The sequence below is a fragment of the Dendrobates tinctorius genome, unplaced genomic scaffold (genome assembly GCF_039654945.1).
Source record: "Dendrobates tinctorius isolate UK_male_01 unplaced genomic scaffold, ASM3965494v1 ptg000075l, whole genome shotgun sequence".
Taxonomy (NCBI): domain Eukaryota; kingdom Metazoa; phylum Chordata; class Amphibia; order Anura; family Dendrobatidae; genus Dendrobates; species Dendrobates tinctorius.
This window is the reverse complement of record NW_027361743.1, coordinates 21928191-21947173: the sequence shown is the minus strand read 5'-3', so window position 1 is coordinate 21947173 and position 18983 is coordinate 21928191. Positions and strand designations below refer to the sequence as shown.

The following is an 18983-nucleotide window of genomic DNA, read 5'->3' as shown; positions in this document are numbered from 1 at the left end:
CCAGCCCACAGCTTTAATCACGCAGAAATAATGGACCCATAATAATTATTGTAAACTCCCCGTGGGTTGAATGCACTACCCCGCCAGTCCAATTACGAAGAACCTGGGGAGGCGATTTATTACCTCTTCAGTTTTCTTAATTTTTTTTTCTGCGCCTGTACTTTTACTTTTGATGCACAGAGGATACCGTCTATATTTAATAGAAAAAAAAACAATGCATCCAATTCAAAATCCTGTCTATCACCTGTCAATCGCATTCTACTTTTGTTTCTGCCAATTAAGCCCAATGTCAGTAAGTAACTGACGGGAACAGCAAGCAGCACAAGCGATGGGTGCAACGGCACAAGGACAACATGAGCAATTGGAACCTCTGAAAGGTAAAGGATGTAAAAAGCAGAAGTCATTAATTACTGGAGCAACAGAGATTTATTTATTTTCTCCTGGGGCTGTGATGCGGTGGAATGACACATACCTGGACGCCCAATCAGCGCTAGCATCACTGTCTCAGTCTTCGGACAAACTGAACATGGATGACCTGCAGTTCTGGCTTCCTCATGCTCAGTTTGTCCGATTGGCGGAGAGTGACGCCAGCGCTGATTCTGCAGGGCTGTGGAGTCAGTAAGCCAAACCTCCGACTCGCGACTCCCTCATACCAGGGCTATGGAGTCGGTAAGCCAAACCTCCGACTACAACTCAATTTCCATGACACCGACTCGGACTCCATAGCCCTGGCTGATTGGACGCCGGGTATCACAGCCCCGGGACCGCGAGTGCCAACACCGCTGGAACTGAATCGGCACGGTAGGGGAGTATAGGCTTTATTATTTTTCCGGGGCCAAACATTTGGTTTAAGAAGAGATTGTCCTAGTAGTGGACAACTCTTAACTATTAGTTACAGCTGATTTACCTTTTATTTCAGCGATCGTTAAAAATCCTTTTCTCACTGCTGCCTTTCATGGAGCTGTGAAATAAGGAAAATAGCACCCAGATGAACATTGGCTTCTGGAGAGAGAAGAGAGATTTTCCACAGCAAAACTTCTGGTCGCCACTGATTTCTATGGGGTTCGGGTTCTGCCACCTGAACCGATGTGGTTTCAGCCGCTTTACATTATTTTGACATCGACTTCTAATCGCTACGTCAGTGACTACTAAGGACCGTGACCGTTCTGCATTGAATAAAGGTTCTGACTCTTGGATTATATAGCGAGGTTCACTGTATTCTTATGGATCACAACTTTTTGCAATAACTCCTGCGGCAAAGCTCTTCTAGTCCAAGCAGTGTTTGCATCTTGCAGAATTTTTGATTTGCTTTGTAGGAAGTAAAGTCTCGTCGCTGTTTGTTACACAGTTTACCTTAGCTCAGCTTATACCATAAAATGCTCAGGGCAGACTGACATTTCAAGTTCAGTGTAACTGGCTTACCGATTAAGGTCTGTTTCCCAGGGAAATTTAGCCTTTTCAGAAAGGGAGAAAGAAAGAAGGAAAAAAAAAAAAAGAAGGTCTGCAGTAGTCAGGCACAGAAATAACAAAAGGCTCATGTATAAAGCTCAGAAGTGACAGATAATGGCTTTCTGCAGATGGAGTCTTTTTGTAGGGTTAAGGAGCAGAAACTGAGCTTGACCTCCAATTTTTTGAATCGTTACTTCTATAAGGTTAATACTAAATGTAATGTGCTCCCAGCAGAAGGATGGTGTACCACAAGGGAAGGAAAGAAGTTCAATACTGACTTATGATTGCTACTTCCAATAGGTGGCGGTAGAGTTTCTGTCCTCATCTTCTCTTATGAGGCTATTTGCAACTTTAAATTCCCAGAGAAGCGTTGCATGGCCTATAAGTCTCCTCATGCCAATCTAACACTCTCCACATGAAGAAGCTTTACCGCTTACTTTTACAATGAAAGAATAAGCTTCTGTTCTAGAAATTAACAGAAAGGTGAGGAACCCCATAAAATCCATTGGTTTCAGTTTGACAGAGGAGTGCATTATGCCACCATTCAGCCCGACATCCAGACACAGCGGAGCTTGAAGATGATCACCGGAGATAACTCTGTCCCCGACGGTCACATGCACAGCTGTTCTTGCGATCAGCTCAGCTCATCGCGAGAACTGCAGTGTAGGCAAACTTCCGGCTGAAACAAGGTACACCTTTTATTTAAATTAGTACACATGCAAAGTAAGCTGTGTTCCCGCACTTAATGCACATGTGACTAGAAAGATAATGTGGTTTTACCACATGTAAAGGTAGTCAATGGGTAATTTATGCAGCGGAGACGGAGCGTCTCCGCTATATAAATAGACATGCTGCGGTCTGGACAAGTCGCATGTGCGTCTCAGCAGGGAAGCGGGAGGCGTCCGTGCACACATAGTGAGCATGGGATTTCTTGAAATCTCATCCACTATACTGTAACATCTGGCCACTGCGGGTTTGACGCTGTGGAGGTATGCAGCGTCCAACCCGCAGCGTTTACTGACCGTGGGAACATACCCTAAGAGATGGAGGAAGGACAGAAATAGAAAAAATGAATGAGAAAGAAAGATGTGAGAAAAAGATGGAAAAGAGACAAACTGATGGATGAGAGAATAAGTGATGGATGAGACGAATAAAGGCATATGGGTGAGAAATTCATACGACTTTCAACTGCTCAGCACCTGTTTTTTGTTAGCATGTTTGTCTGTTTCTGATCCATTTAAAACTGTAATTTAAAAGTTAAAATTCTCAATTCTTGTCAGTGTTCCCCATCGGACTACTACTTGGGGTGAGGTATCTCCAGCTCCCGGGTTCATTTACATAATTTTCTCAGGCCCTCGCAGATTCCAGGGTTCTAAAGTGCTTGGGCAAATAGCCTTTTAATTCTTCCCTAAAGTGATGCATTCACCAGCCTCAGTATCTCCAATGTGATGTATAGTCATGAACAAAAGTGTTGGCACCCTTGAAATTGTTACATGTTTTGTCACCCACAAGTTTATTTGCTTTATGTGTATTGGAAGAACACTAAAAAATGAAAATAAATTGGGCATAATTTCACACAAATCCCTAAAAATGGGCAGGGCAATATTGTTTGCACCCTCAACTTAATATTTACACACCCTTTAGAATAAATAATTGCAACCAATCGCTTCCTATAACCATCAGCAAGCGTCTTACACCTCTCAACTGGAATTTTGGCCCACTTTTCCTTTGCAAACTGCTCCAGGTTTCTCACATTTGAAGGCGCCTTCTCACAACAGCAATTGTAAGATCTCTCTATGGGTGTTCAATGGGATTTAGATCCGGACTCATTGCTGGCCACTTCAGAACTTTCCAGCACTTTGTTTCCTTCCATTTCTGGGTGTTTCTTGAGGCAGGCTTGGGGTCACTGTGCTGGAAGACCCATGACCTAGAACGTATACCCATCTTTCTGACTCAACTCAGGCCAAAAGATGAAGGTCCTAAAAAGAGATCCCCTCCTGTATTAACTCAAGATTTTGAACCTGGATGACCCTTTTAATGCAGCAGAGTCTGTCTGTACCATGTTGGGTAGCCATCAGCTGTAATATTGTTTCCTACCATACTTGTATGTGCAAATGCTTATTTGTAGACCCTTCATGTAGATCCATCAAGTATTTAGGGTTACGGATTGCGTTTTTATTAACATTTTTCAACATTTTTTTTTTGGCAAATATAGAGTGATCCAGTATAGTTTGTGATAATCCATATTTATAGCACTCTTGTAGCTTCCATTTACCAATGTTACAGATTACTGTATTTCCTTAAAGTCAAAACGAGTTTTGGAAAAGCTAGAATGGATCAAGCAAAATTGGGTGGTCAATAATTAGCTCTTGTTGCTTAGAAGATGCAACACCAGTTCCTCGTCTTCTCGAAGGGAAAGTCCTGTGTTTAGTGGCTCGAATGGTTCCTCCAAGTTTGGAGTCATCTTTCTCTTTTTGGCAGCCACTGGTTTTCCAACTGGGCCCTTGGACTTGCTGGGGAAAATTCTCTTCCTTGATGTCATCTCCTCGTGGTCACTTTAAAAAAAAAGGAGAAATAAATTATAATTTTTCCATTATAACCAGTGAATTTAATATGACAATTTTTAATTAAAAGTAAATTTGAGTTCGGCTTATAAGCCGCTTTGTATAATAAGCTTTCAAGAGAATACAGTCCATGTCATATGGGATCTATAGATCATATTTTGGCCGGTGTTTATTGGCTCCAAGGGTTCTTTGGAAATACATCGAGGTGGTTATTGGTAGCCATTATTTGGAAGGGTCATTTTTGGAGTTGGCGTCTACACCTACCGTAGTTACGGTCAGTAACGTTACAATATGGTGGTTGTACACTGTCAAGCACGATATTGCACAATAAAAATAATTTCTATAACCTTTTTAATTTATATCATTTTATATTATGCTTCTTGTAGAGAACCAATTCAACAATTACTGTTGAGTTGCATGTAAATGCTACTTGAAAGAAAATGGAAAAAGAAAAATAAGATTAGCCACCCCTTGCGCTACACTTGCTAAATGATGATGTTTTGATTCTATGAATCTTCGTTAAAATCAGAATTCTCCAAAGGAAAAAAAAAAAACTGTGTACTCCATGGTGTCTAAACTTTGTGGTCTACTATGTACTACTCGCAAAAATAAAAATAAAAATATTTCTATTCTGAGTAGAAAGTTCAAAGCTGAACTCCTTATCTGAACAGAATCTATAGAAAATCAGCTTTAGGAGCAAAAGTTATAAATGTTTTAACAGAATCCAAAAACATTCAGATCCATTGGCTATCTATGAATTGTTGTGTGTGTGTGGATCAGTGTTTCTTCAGCAAATTACCCCCTTCTCAAAAAAATGACACCAAACTACCCCCAAGAACATGAGCAAACACTTTGCGACTACAGCAGTAACACAAGTACCACATAAGTACCACATAAGTACCACAACAGAAGAGTCAGAGTTAAGGCCCTCACATTAGACGAAAGTCAGCCGAAAGAGACAATTTTGGAGGGTGGGACAACCATTGTATTGGGGTCTCCGCACTCACTTCGATAAGTTGAAATGTAAAAGTCTAACACCAATTTCCAGACAAAGTGAGACGCTGCCTGGTAACTTTCTCATCTCTGCCCAGAGAAAACACAAGGACACATAGTCAAGCTGAGTGTCCATGCATATGGAGATGTTGGGATGTCTGAACGATCATTGGTATGGCCAGCTTTACAGAAATTAGATTGAGGCTAGAGACAGTCATCATTACTGACAATGGGGATGATTTACTAAAAGTGTCTAGTAGTGATGAGCGAGTGTGCCCGGACACGGTGTCCTAATCGAGTGTTTTAGGTGTGCTCGAAAAAAAAAAATATGCTTGAACCACCACATGTCCCCTGGTTGTTCGACAGTAGCAACACATGCAGAAGTTGCCTGTTAGGCGTCCTTGGATAATACCTTATCCGAGCACGCTCGCTCATCACTAGTGTGTGGCTTTTAGGTGAAATAATTGACAGTCTAAATAAATGCCAATTGTAAAGTTTACACCACTAGTTGGTTCCCTTTGGTCCACCAAATGATGTCTCACCCCTCTCCCTAGCTACTTTTGGACATGCTCAATACAAGGTCATGGCCTTATAAAAAACTTGTTTAAATCACATAATAAATGTGCATAGAAGGCATATGTTTCTTTGGAGCAAACTAAGCCAGAATTCCAACATCAGCAGCCAGGTGAATCACACTTTTTTTTAATAAAAGCTTGTCCTTACTGATCCCCTTTGAGGTCAATTTTTAAATAATATATATGTACTCCTTTTTAAACATATCCCACAGTCAGAAACAGAGTTAAATGATGCAGAAGAAACAAGAAAACTTCAGAATAATTACATGCTTTACTTTAGATAAACTTTTAGGCTTTGCAGTTAGTGACACATAAAATTTAAATTGTGCGTCTATGAGCACGTACCGCCCAGGCCCAATAGATAACATGGTTCAACGGGTAGAAAATAAACAATCAGCAAAGTCTTCCAACTATACAATTACGTCAATTCATATCTCGCCCTGATAACTCAAAATTTAAAAAGAAAGTGACATTGTGAAAAATCTGGATTTATGTGTCCGACCTATCTGCCTCCCGCTAACAAGATTTGTAACTTCTAAACAGATTGCAACACTTTCCAAATGTCAATTAGCCCGAAATGTCCTCTAATGATCCATTTTCTATTAAGTGGCCACATACAGAGCCATATATAAAGAAGTCACGGAATCACTAGAGGTTCAGTTCCCAGAATGAACATCATTGCAGCAATCTGTGCTAATATGCAGGCAGACAATTACTCTGAGTGATCCGTTCAGCTCAGTCCATCTTTACAGCTATGGGGGAACAGGAAAGGTCATAGATCTTCCTGTAACAAGCTCATTGCTAGTAACAGATACGGGTCACGGTAATGAACTGCAATGACAAACAAAAAGGTCTGCGGGTTTATTGATACAGTGGTTGTATAGAAATTGTGATTCAGCTTGAGATTTCTTCAAAATTGAAACCATTGTCTAGCTTTTGGATAAGGAAAGGGAGAAAATGGAAAGCGAAAGAGAGAAAGGGAGAAAATGAAAAGCGAAAGAGAGAGAAAGGGAGAAAATGAAAAGCGAAAGAGAAAGAGCAAGAGAAAGAAAGAAAAAGAAAAGAGAAAGAAGGAAAAAGAAAAGAGAAAGAAAGAAAAAGAAAAGAGAAAAAGAAAAAAAGAAAGAAAAAGAAGAGAAGAGAAAAAGAAAAAAAGAAAGAAAAAGAAAAGAGAAAGAAAAAGAAAAGAGAAAGAAAGAAGAAAGAAGAACAAAAAGAAAGAAAGGAAAAAAAAAAGAAAGAAAGAAAGAAAGAAAAGAAAAGAAAAAGAAAGAACGAAAATTTGTACCCTTCTCCTGCTTGACAAAGTTTTAACAATGAGATCCTTTTGCTGTGTTGTAAGCTGTTTATGGACCATGGCTAAGAAAATGTTAGGAAAATCTTTCTAGAACTTAACTTTATATGAAGGCGGCTGTGTACTGACTACTATTTAAGTTTAAAAATGTGATTGGCTGATTCTGAATACAAGAATTACGGTAACTTGTATTGTATTTTACATACAAATTAAAAAAGTCCAATTCCTGGAAATATTCTAGCTGTTCTACATGATCAGAGCACAGAAGAGCATCTGACGGCAGACTTCAAGAACTCTGGCAACAATAACTTTCTGCCCTTTGTGACCAAGACGTGACCAGCTGAGCAACAAACAGGAAATCTAATATGGTGATCATTTCTAATTTGGCAAGCTGTTTCCAGAGCTCATCATTTTATATCTAAATTGTATTACTCCTGAAGACATTTCTATTTTTATTCGCTCCGGCCTTTCATATCAACACGCTGGCTTTTAATTAAGAAGTGTTAAAATCATTTTTTATTTCGCTGCTCCAGATGTCTCCTTGTCCCAGGTTCTGTTATTTTACTATAATGATTTGTAACCACTAAAATATGGGAGGTATTAACTAGACCAGGTAAGCATGCCTGGAAGGGCGAGCAGGACATTAAGCCTCTGTGCACACGCTGCATTTTTTCAGTGCCGATGTGTGACAGAACCTGAGGGGTTTCCGGATGCCGGCAAAGTGAATGAGAATCCTGAAGTCTCATGCACACGTGGCTTATTTGTGACGTGCAGATTTCCATCTGACAATTCTCTCTGTGTTTTTGCTGCAGATTTCACCAATAATGAAATGGGGAAAAATGTGCACAAAAATGCAAGTAAAAACTGCGTGTTTTTGAAGCTGCGTTTTTTTCTGCACCAAATACTCAACATGTGCACATACCCCTACAGGTCTGCTCTGTAAAGCTAGAAAACTTTACAGAACTGCCAGAAATTATGAAAAATCAATGAAAAACCTTGAGTAATCTTACAGTTGCTACATAAAAAAAAAAAATATGAAAGGCAATGTTTGAGCCACATGCATTATAAAAAAAAAACCAGCATCAGGTTATCATAAAAAAAAAAATTTTTTAATTATTTTCTTTGGCACTTTTCCATGTAAAAGTAATTCTGGTATATTACAATTTTTTACACCAGCTACATAGGCAGTAGGCTGACATTTTAACTTTTCAAACTTGCTGTTTAGACCAGGACAGATGACAATGAGATGACTCTGATTATCAGTAGATAAGTAATTTAAAAGGAATCAGTCATAAGAAAATGATTGTTTTAACCCCTTAACGAACGCCGATACGCCTTTTAACGGCAGCAGTTAAGGGTACTTACTCCTCAGCGCCACTTTTTAAAGGCTCTGAGAAATGCTGAACGCCGATGGAGAAAAACCCGCACACCAGAAGACTTCATCCACTTCAAATTTATGCTAAGAACCTATAACGCTGCCCTTCACCTTGCCAAACAGACCTACTTCACCACCCTGATCTCCTCACTAGCCAACAGCCCCAAGAAACTTTTAGACACCTTTCACGCCCTCCTCAGGCCAAAAGCACAAGCTCCTATCTCAGACATTTGTGCAAATGACCTGGCCTCCCATCTTATAGAGAAAATATCCGTCAGGAAATCCGCTCCCAACCACCAAGTGCTGTGACTCCAATCTCTACCTGCATTTCCCCTGGCTCACTTTCCACATTTGATCCCATCACAGAAGTAGTCCCCAGACTCCTCTCTTCTTCTCGCCCAACTACATGCACTACCGACCCCATTCCCTCACAACTCCTCCAGTCTCTCTCTCCAGTCATCACAACTCACCTAACTACAATCTTTAATCTCTCCCTCTCCTCGGGCATTTTCGCATTCTCCTTCAAACACTATCATTACTCCATTACTAAAGAAACCTGCTCTCGACCCATCCTGCACAAACAACTACAGACCAGTCTCCAATCTCCCCTTCATCTCTAAACTTTTGGAGCGCCTAGTCTACTGCCGCCTTACCCATTACCTCTCCACTCACTCCCTCCTAGACCCTTCACAGTCTGGCTTCCGACCCCTACATTCGACTGAAACTGCACTCAAAGTGACCAATGACCTTCTGACAGCAAAATGTAATGGTGAACACTCTCTGCTCATTCTTTTCGACCTTACTGCAGCTTTCGACACTGTTGACCACCGTCTCCTACTCCATAGGCTCCAGTCACTAGGCATTAAGGACATCGCTCTTTCCTGGTTCTCTTCCTATCTCTCTGACCGCTCCTTCGGTGTTTTGTTAGCTGGGTCCACGTCATCTCCTCTTCCTCTCGCTGTCGGGGTACCTCAGGGCTCAGTCCTTGGCCCCCTTCTCTTCTCTCTCTACACAGCCCCAATTGGACAGACCATCAGCAGATTTGGCTTTCAGTACCATCTTTATGCTGATGATACACAACTATATACGTCATCCCCTGACCTTACCCCCGCTGTACTACAGAATACCAGTGACTGTCTGTCCGCAGTCTCCAACGTCATGTCCGCTCTCTATCTGAAACTTAACCTCTCAAAAACTGAACTACTTCTGCTCCCGCCATCTACTAACCTCCCTAAATCTGACATCTCCCTCTCCGTGGGTGGCACCATAACAACACCCTGGCAGCAGGCACGCTGTATGGGTGTTATGTTTGACACCAACCTCTCCTTCATATCCCATATACAATGTCTTGCCCGCTCTTGCCGCCTACACCTAAAGAACATCTCCAGAATTCGCCCTTTTCTCACCATGGAAACAACAAAAACCCTCACTGTCGCATTGATCCACTCTCGCCTGGATTACTGCAATGCTCTATTAATTGGCCTCCCTGCTACTCGACTTTCCCCTCTCCAGTCCATACTTAATGCAGCAGCCAGGGTCATCTATCTGGCTAATCGGTACTCGAACACGTCCGCTCTTCACCAGTCCTTACATTGGCTGCCCATTCATTATAGGGTCCAATTCAAAGTACTTGTTCACACCCACAAAGCTCTCCACAGTGCGGCACCCACCCTACATCTCCTCCCTCATTTCTGTCTATCGGCCTAGCCGACCGCTGTGCTCTGCAAAAGACTTTCGACTAACCTCTGCATTAATCCGCACCTCCCACTCCCGACTCCAAGACTTCTCCCGCGCTGCGCCAATCCTCTGGAATGCTCTACCCCAAGAAATTAGGCCTATCCACAATTTGCACAGTTTTAGGCACTCTCTCAAAACACATCTATTCAGAGCAGCCCATCACATTCACTAATCAAAGTTATTCTATGTGCAAGTGTGAGTATGTAGCCCATTCACTATCTCTGTCCCCCTCCTTCTCAAGATGGCTGGACCATCATTGTAAACACGTCATTGTAAATACACACCTGTACTTTGTATCTCCCCCACCTCATTGTAGATTGTAAGCTCTCAAGAGCAAGGTCGTCTTATTTTACTTTAATTACTGTATTGTTAACGTTGTTACTTATGACTTGTGTGTTGAAACTGTTAAACTGTAAAGCGCTGCGGAATATGTTGGCGCTATATAAATAAAGATTATTATTATTATTATTATTATAGAAGGTTACAACGCCCCCAGCGTCAGAAAATCTCCGGGGTCTTGACTATGGGGGTAGCCGATGCATCTGAGAACATGATTCGGGTCGTTTTTTTACCGTCCCAAGTGTTGTGATCGCCATTATTCACGGAACAACGGCAACCGCAAAAATAAAAAAAACGATTTCCCATTTATTTCTCTCTCCATTGAAATGATCTAGCACATCAGAGGGGAGAGAAATTGGCTCCCCCGAGCCCCCCCAGCATTCCCCGGTCCTCGGTGTCTACTTACAGCTGGCACCCGGCAACAATAGATTTTTCCTATTGGTTCATTTTGATCACTGTGATAGGATCTATCATAGTGATCAAAATAATAAAAAAAAAATAAAAAAAAAAAAATAGTAAATCAACCCCCCTTTATCACCCCCTTAGTTAGGTAAAAATAATAAAATAAAAAAATGTATTTTTTTCCATTAGGGTTAGGGTTGTGATTAAGGTTAGGGCTATAAGGGTTGGAGTTAGAATTGGGGGGTTCCATTGTTTAGGTACATCACAGGGTCTCCAAACGCGACATGGCACCACCATTGATTCCAGCCAATTTTGCGTTCAAAAAGTCAAATGGTCCCCCCTTCCTTCTGAGCTCTGCCATGCGCCCAAACAGTGGGTTTTCCCCACATATGGGGTATCAGCGTACTCAGGATTAATTGCACAACAAATTTTGTGGTCCATTTTCTCCTGATACCCTTTTTAAAAATAAAAAAAAAGTTTGGTTCCACAGTAAATTTTTGGTGACAAAAGTTAAATGTTCATTTTTTCCTTCCACATTGCTTTAGTGCTCGTGAAGCACCTGAAGGGTTAATAAACTTCTTGAATGTGGTTTTGTGCACCTTGACGGGTGCAGTTTTTAGAACGGTGTCACTTTTGGGTATTCTGCTATATTGACCCTCCCCCAGTATTTTCTGTTATACTGACCCCCCCAAACGCACTTCAAATGTGATGTGGTCCCTAAAACAATAGTTTTGTAAATTTTGTTGGAAAAATGAGAAATCGCTGGTCAACTTTACCCCCTTATATCGTCATAACAAAAAAAAAAAAATGTTTTTTTCATAAATAAACGTAAGTCATATTGAAGAAATTTTACCGCTATCATAAAGTATAATATGTCACGAAAAAACCATCTCAATCAGTGGGATCCGTTGAAGCGTTCCAGAGCTATAACCTCAAAGTGAGTGGCCAGAATTGTAACAATTGGCTTAGTCATTAAGTACAAATTTGGCTCTGTCACTAAAGGGTTAATCAAGATTTTGTGGGAGGAGGAGGGGTTGTCAAGGATTTATTATTTTCATAAAACTTTATTAAAAACAATTGTTTTTTAATCTTGCAATTTTTACCCTTGCCACTGTGTCTATTTTAAACTCAAAGGCCAGAATTCAATAAGACTGGCATTGTATTCGCCATCAATAAGAGGGGCAAGCTAATGAATTAAGCCCCCTTCACACATAGCGAGATCGCTAGCGATTTCGCTAAAGCGTCACCGATTTTGTGACGCAACAGCGATATCGGTAGTGATCTCACTACATGTGACACTTACCTCCGACCCGGCTCCCCGCTGGCTATCGCTGATCGCGCGAGATCGGCCTGGTCTATTTCTCGTCGCCGGCTTCCTGCTGACGCCGACGAGCGACTCCATGGACGCAGGCGGAAGATGTCACCCTAGCTGCGTGTGACGGTAAGTATCGACCGCCGACGCATCGCCAGTGAGATCTGACTGTTTGGCAGCTCACTAGCGACCATTTAGTGATGCACCAGCGATCCTGACCGGGTCGTATCGTTGCCGGGATCACTGGTGTATCGCTAAATGCAAAGAGGCCTTTAGACGCACTTTAAATTCAGAACTACACCAGTGAATCGGGTGGCCTTCACAATGCTCAGTCCACTTTGGTGGCACTGGCCAAAACTGAAAATGCCAGAAGTAAAATTTTTCCACAACTTCAAAAGAGTGCAAAAGTTTTCAAGCTTTTAAAAATGTTGTACTAAATAAATCTGACTAAAACAAGTTCACCCTTCATTTCACAAAGACGAGAACAAGATAGAAGTCGTGTCCAAAATGCAAGAGCCACTCGACGACAGCAAGTTAGAGGGCTTCTTAATCAAATTGATGAGACACGTATTGAAGAGCACTATGCTGGCGAACTGACATTGTGATGTCAGTTCTACCAATCTAAAAATTTCAAAGACGAAATGGCGCAGGACAAAACATTTCCTTCCTGCTGCAAGAGAGGGCGCATCCAATTACGTCCCAGTCGTATGGATGATCAATTAGTCAAGTTTATGAAAGGAGAGCATCAGCACTCCAATAACTTTTGTCATGTCGGACGCTGTTCACACCACAGCGTCCGGCAGGCAGAGGTAGTTCCACCTCCAGCCACTATAGCCTCAGTGGCGCCGGCTTGATCTGGGTTAATCCTGCTGGAGACCAGGTTGGAAGGTTAGTCACGCCCACGGTCTTTAAATAGTCATACTGGCATATGGGCGTCGCCGATTATAGCTTGTGTTTTCATACCAAGTGGTTCCGGTCTGGAGTGGAGGTGTTGCAGAGAGAGAGATTCGTATCTGGTGTCGTATGATCCGTCGTTATCCTTTCTCCTTCCCATATTTGTGTTTAGTTGTGCCCTGTTCACATTACTGTATATTCCTGTGTGTGTGCGGCGCAGTGCAGTTTAAGTTCTCCCTGTCTGTCTTATTTGTGTGGGAGCTTTGGTGGTGTGTCTCCTCACTGGGTGGAGGGTGGAGGGTTAAGTGCAGGGCTGAGCAGGAGATAAGGAAAGGTCGGAGGCTCAGGCATTTGCACCTTCAGCAAAAACCCTGGGTTGAGGGTCAGACAGGGTTTTCCCTAGTTATAGGGACATCACAGGGGCCCCGGGAATTACAGCCTTAGTTGAACTAAGCCCCCGTGACACTTTATGGCTAATATAAGGCAATACAATAGCTCTCTTGCTTTGGCATCAATGGGAGCACAAGTAGCACAAGTCCATACTGTTTTCGAATTCATAGACAAATTTACCACAGAACTGCCCCATTGCATCCCACTGTGGGTATGGGATAGCTCTACCCATGCACTTTCTTCATAGATAGCGCTACTGAATAACTGTGCCCGAACAGTATTAACTACAGAGCTTTTTCATACACAAGGTAGGAATGGCAGGAGAGGTACACCAGGTATTTATGTTTGCTGTTAGTCTGAACATACGCCTGTCTGGTGCGTGGTTACACCCCATTGCGAGGTCAGTCAGATTAGTGGTTACACCTCATTGTGTTTTGTAATCCCCGCGCCCACCCGAATGGCGCGCAATCACTCGTGATGTACTAAAATCTGACTACAACAAGTTCACCCTTTTGTGTTGGTGACCTGTGAGGCTCATGGGGGTGAGGAATTGGAGATGGTGTCACATCCCACTAGTTACACCTGGAATGCCTATACCTTAAGGCAGGCATGATCACGGAATACCCCTTTGAACAACTAATATTTCAGTAAATTCGTAATATATTTTTGTAACTGTTTTGTAAGCTCCCCCATCATACACTTGCATATAAATACTAGAGGAAAGGTCACCCAAAACAAAGACGAGAGCTATAAATCTCCCATCACCTTAACACTCCCGCCGTCCTACAAGGCTAGTTTTCTTTACACTCTATACAAAGATTTGCTTTTCTAGTCTCTTTATTAACAAACCCTTGCCTCCGGTATATTTCAAAACCAACTTTGTTTTTTTTTTTATTTTTGTCCTGAGCTGCAGACATAAAAGTGATAACCTTGTAGATCCTAGGCAATAAAAACTTGAGCGTCATCCCAAATGTGCTGTAGCTATCTCTCCTGTACCGCAGATCAGACCTTGCTTAATATGATCGAATATTAGCTTCACAATAAAATACAGCCCTGTGGTTAACTTTGTGCCTATTTAAAGTCATATAGTAATAAACTTAGTGAGAAAAACCAGAGAGGTTCTTCACTTTGGGCAATCCTGATTTATTGACAATAAGTTAACAGCAAACTTTCCCCCTTTACAACCAGAAGTGATCAGCAGTACATTTTGGGAGAACCTAGCAGTGAGTGATATATTTCCATGCAGTGCCACCTCAGATTTAAAGCAAAAAAATGAATATAAAAAAATATTATACACAGCCCTGTCTCCGCGACACGGGTGGTGTATATGAATGAGGCCGATTTTCTCATTTCATCAGCTAAATTGTCTCTTTTCTCAGTGAATGCACAACTGAGACAGTAAAGGAGGCTGGCTTACCTATTGAAATTAAACAGTCAGCCAGCCTCCTTCACATAAAGCACTGGTAACATTTCAGTTAATGAAATTCCTGATGAACCGAGAGATTGGAGGAGATACCTGAAGATCAGGTCATGTGACGTAAATGGGTTACTAGTTTATTAAGTTACTTTTTTTTTAGCTCATTTGTGCTAATTATATACAGGGGTTGATTAAGGGGTTGTCGTCCCGTATGGTATTGATCAGCTGTTTTCAGCTACGGTCAGATGTAAAATGTTAAATATTCCTTGAAATGTTCTGGCTCTTAGCTGCTCAAACGAGTATGATTCTTGGCCATTCTATGGAACATTGCTCACCAGGTAATTCTTTCCTACGTTACTTTTTTGTTTGCCAATGGTCATTCCCATGTTACTCTTGATGGTGTCGATCCAGCAGGTTCTTGGATGTCCTCTTTTTCTTCTGCCACTCACTGATCCAAGCATGACGTCTTTCTCCAATGAGTGACTTCACATAATATGGCCAAAATAAGCCAACAGCTTCCAGTGACTGTTTTGATTTGGTCCAAAACGTCTCTGCTGGTGATCCTCAATGTCAATGTGATTCGCAGAAGTTGCCTCCAGCACCAAAGCTCAAATGTGTCAATTTTCTCTCTTGTAGCCATCTTGAGTGTCCAAGTCTCGCATCCGTATATTGCTATTGGGTAGACAACTGCACTGACCAATCGGCATTTGGTAGGGAGAGTGAGGTCTCTACTTTTCCAGACCTTGTTCATGCTGACCACTGCTTCCCCTTCCAAATACCATGCATCATTTGACTTCAGGTGTGCAGTAGCCATCGCAGTTGATCTCAAAGCCCTGGAATATGTAATCGTTGACTATTTTAATCAACTGGTTGTCGACCTTGATATTGATAGCAGCAGTTTGCGCTGCAGTCATGATCTTTGTTTTCTTGACATTGAGATACAACCCACATTTCTCACTCTTCCTTAACCTGCAAAGTATTCTTCTCCAAATTCCTCATTCTCTGTCAGCAGAGTCGTGCCATCTGAACATCGTAGATGTCGATGATTCTTCCACCAATCTTCGCTCAGATGTTGCTCTAATCCAAGCCTGCATTCCTGATGACCATTTCTGCATTTATGTTGAAGGTTGCTGGTGATAGAATGCAGCCTTGCCAGGTGCCCTAATCAATATCGAACCAGTTCGTGTCTCCATATACTGTTCTTACTGGGGCTTCTTGCTTTTGGTAAAGTGAACTTATCTTATAAGATGACCAAACATCTGTTCCCGGTGTCTTCAACACAGCTCCATCAACTGTATAGTGGCCGCGGCCAAGTACTACACATCCAGCATGGATTCAAATCAAGAGGGGGTGGATGTGCACTAGCCAGCCACAACCACTATTACATTGACAGAGCTATGTAGCTCCATAACTGAGCAGTTCTGGCTACTGTAGACATCGGGAACAGCCGATCGGTGGGGTGGGGATGCCAGGGGTCGCATCCTGCCGATTATACATCCGATGGCTTATAAATGTTAACGTCCCAGACAACCCCTTTAAGTTAATAAAATGTAATAAGCAACATGACCCGGAAATGTTTGGTATTAAAAATAAAACTCAACTGAACAAATAAAAAAAAGTCAAACAAAAAACTCTTATTCAGTTAAAGAAAAAAAAAAATGGCACTCTGTATGTGGCACAAAAAAAATATCAATCATGTGGTCATTAATGCAAAAAACATAGGCTTGATGCATTTGGGGTTCATTATTTTCATGACAGATACTCCAGTCATTACAAGGTTAACTGGGGGCCGTCTACCATGTACCAGGGTATTCGGAATTAATAAATAGCCAGCTTGTATAAAAACATCTGCCAAACAGATTTTTGCGTCTAAAAAGAGAGTGAACTCCAAAATATTGGCATTTGGATAATCAAACACACTGTGCCACAATCTTATTTTCAGATAATAAATTTTAATTTACAAGGCCAAGGCAATGATCCTAATGAAGATTAATTACTGCAGTGGCTTTCATAACGCTCAGTGCAGCATCTTCCTAGGTTACTGTCAAAACACTAATGAAAATACATTGTGTTGTTAAAGTCTTTTCTCTGGCCACAGTCTGGCCGCAAATATGACCACATTTTTTTTTATATAATAAAGACAGGGGTTAAAAAAAAAAAAAAAGCTGTACCGGAAAAGTAATAATATAATACACAAAAAAACCTAGGCAGGTAATAAAAGTTTATGATGAGTAAATATAGAATGACCTATAGTCTGGTAGAATTTACAAAACATAAACCTCTTATTATAAGGGTTCTCTCTTTTGTTCCCCGTAGATACAGCACCGGTCAAAAGTTTGGACACATCTGTTCATCATGCAATGATTTTTCCTGTTTTATTGAAATTTGCATATTGTAGCTTCATACCAAAAACAGGAAAACCATTAGGAAACATAAAGAGTAACAGAGTAAAGAAGTGCAAACCAGAATGTGTATTAAATCTTAGATTATTCAAAGTACTCTCCATTTACTCAGATGACCGCTTTAGTATACTTTCCCATTATCTAAAGGAGCTTGATGAGGAAGTCACTTGGAATGGCTTTCAATAGGCTCAATGTTACCAGATATGCCGAGCACTTTTTCCTTTACTCTGTAGTCCAAATTTTCCCAAACCATCTCAGGTGGGTTGAGGCCAGGTGAGTGTGAAAGCCATGTCATCTGACGCAGCCTCCATCCTGCTCCTTGTTCACTTCGCCCTTACTTAGCCTGGAGGTGTTTGGGGGTCAGTGCCCTGTTACAACACAAATGATGGCCCCATTAACAGCAAAACAGGTGGGATGGCCTCTGTTGTTGAACTACACATGTAGAAACCATCTGCTTACCTTTTCTGCGTCCCACAAAGACATGGCGTTAGGTACCAAAAACTCAACATTTAACTCATCTGACCACAGTACAGACTTCCACGGATCTATTGTCCAGTCATTTTTTTTGTTTAACTTAGTCTTCTTGTTAGCGGTTCTCAGCAGTAACTTCTTCTGCAGAAACCCAACCATAAAGGCCTGTTTTTCGTACTCTTCTGGACAGATGTTGAGATATGCCTGTTAGATGTGTGAGCATGAGGTGCAGTCAATTTGCAGTTTCTGAGGCTGGTAACTCTGATGAACGTATCCTCTGCAGCAAAGGTAATTCTTGGACTTCCTTTCCTGCAGCTGTCATTAGGAGAGCAATTTTCATAATAGATTCTGATGATTTTCATGATTGTATTGGAGGATGACTTCAAGGTTCTAGCAATTTTTTGGATTGACTGACTTTCATGCCTTACAATAATGATGGGCTTAGTTGAGTGATTCTTGCCATATTCTGGCTTAACACCAACTCTGCCTGTGCAAAACACACCTGATGGTCGCAACCACTTTCTGAAGACCAGTGATTTCACTAAAACTCTTGAGAACGCATACCTGTTCATAAGAAGCCATTGTAGGTCATTGCCTGATTACGTTGTTTACGAGAATGGCAAGGGGGCATACAGTGGTCATGAGAATAAAAGAAGGGCACTTTGAGGAATCTAACCTTTAGTATATTCTGGTTTGTTTCACACACTGTTTCATTACTCTGTTTCTACAGGTGTTCCTTCATGTTTTGTTTCAGTCAGTCTAACACTCTACAATGTGCACATTCCAATAGCAAGGAAAACCATTGCATGAAAAGGTGTGTCCGAAGTTTTGACTTGTACTATAGGTGTAAGGCTTCATACCAATGGTTCTAAAATGGCGCCATGGTGCAGCTAAATACCTATGGGCAAACTATGACTTAGCGGCTCGGCTGGGCATGCTTTGCTGTATCACTTGGTCTTGCCAGTATAGATGTTGTTATAATTGAGCTGTCATAGATGTGTATGTGGCCTGTATGTCCAATGTCTTTTGCAGTGTCATACCGAAATTTTTTGATAATCCATATGAATCCAAGCGGAAAGAAGTTGTGGCATCAGTATCCATCTGCATAAAACTTATTCCCTCCGGAAACTTTGCCTATAACATATGACACCCAACTGGGCATTGTACAGCAACACAGAGTCCATGTAAACAATGGAAAATAATATCAGTTGGGTCAACGGAGCTGGGACTGCCAACTGTACTTTGAAGGGGTTCTGACACACTGAGCCAAAACCAATGGTTCTTGTAGCTTAGAGTGGTTGCCCATGGAGAGTTATGGGTTTCAATGATGTGGGCATGCTAACTCATTGAAAAGTATATTAGAACCAAA

At 41.5% G+C, this 18983-nt stretch overlaps 1 protein-coding gene across 2 annotated transcripts in view; it reads right to left on the bottom strand.

Moving 5' to 3' along the window:
* Window positions 1-3602: 3602 nt before the first annotated feature.
* DDX10 (DEAD-box helicase 10) overlaps window positions 3603-18983 on the bottom strand; it is a 235748-nt gene continuing 220367 nt past the window's right edge. The window contains exon 18 of one of the 2 annotated variants that reach the window (XM_073583095.1): window positions 3603-4004. In XM_073583095.1, coding sequence (XP_073439196.1) covers window positions 3812-4004 — 193 coding nt within the window. In that variant the 3' untranslated portion in view covers window positions 3603-3811. The remainder of the gene's footprint in view (window positions 4005-18983) is intronic. The other variant, XM_073583096.1, reaches the window with a different exon arrangement.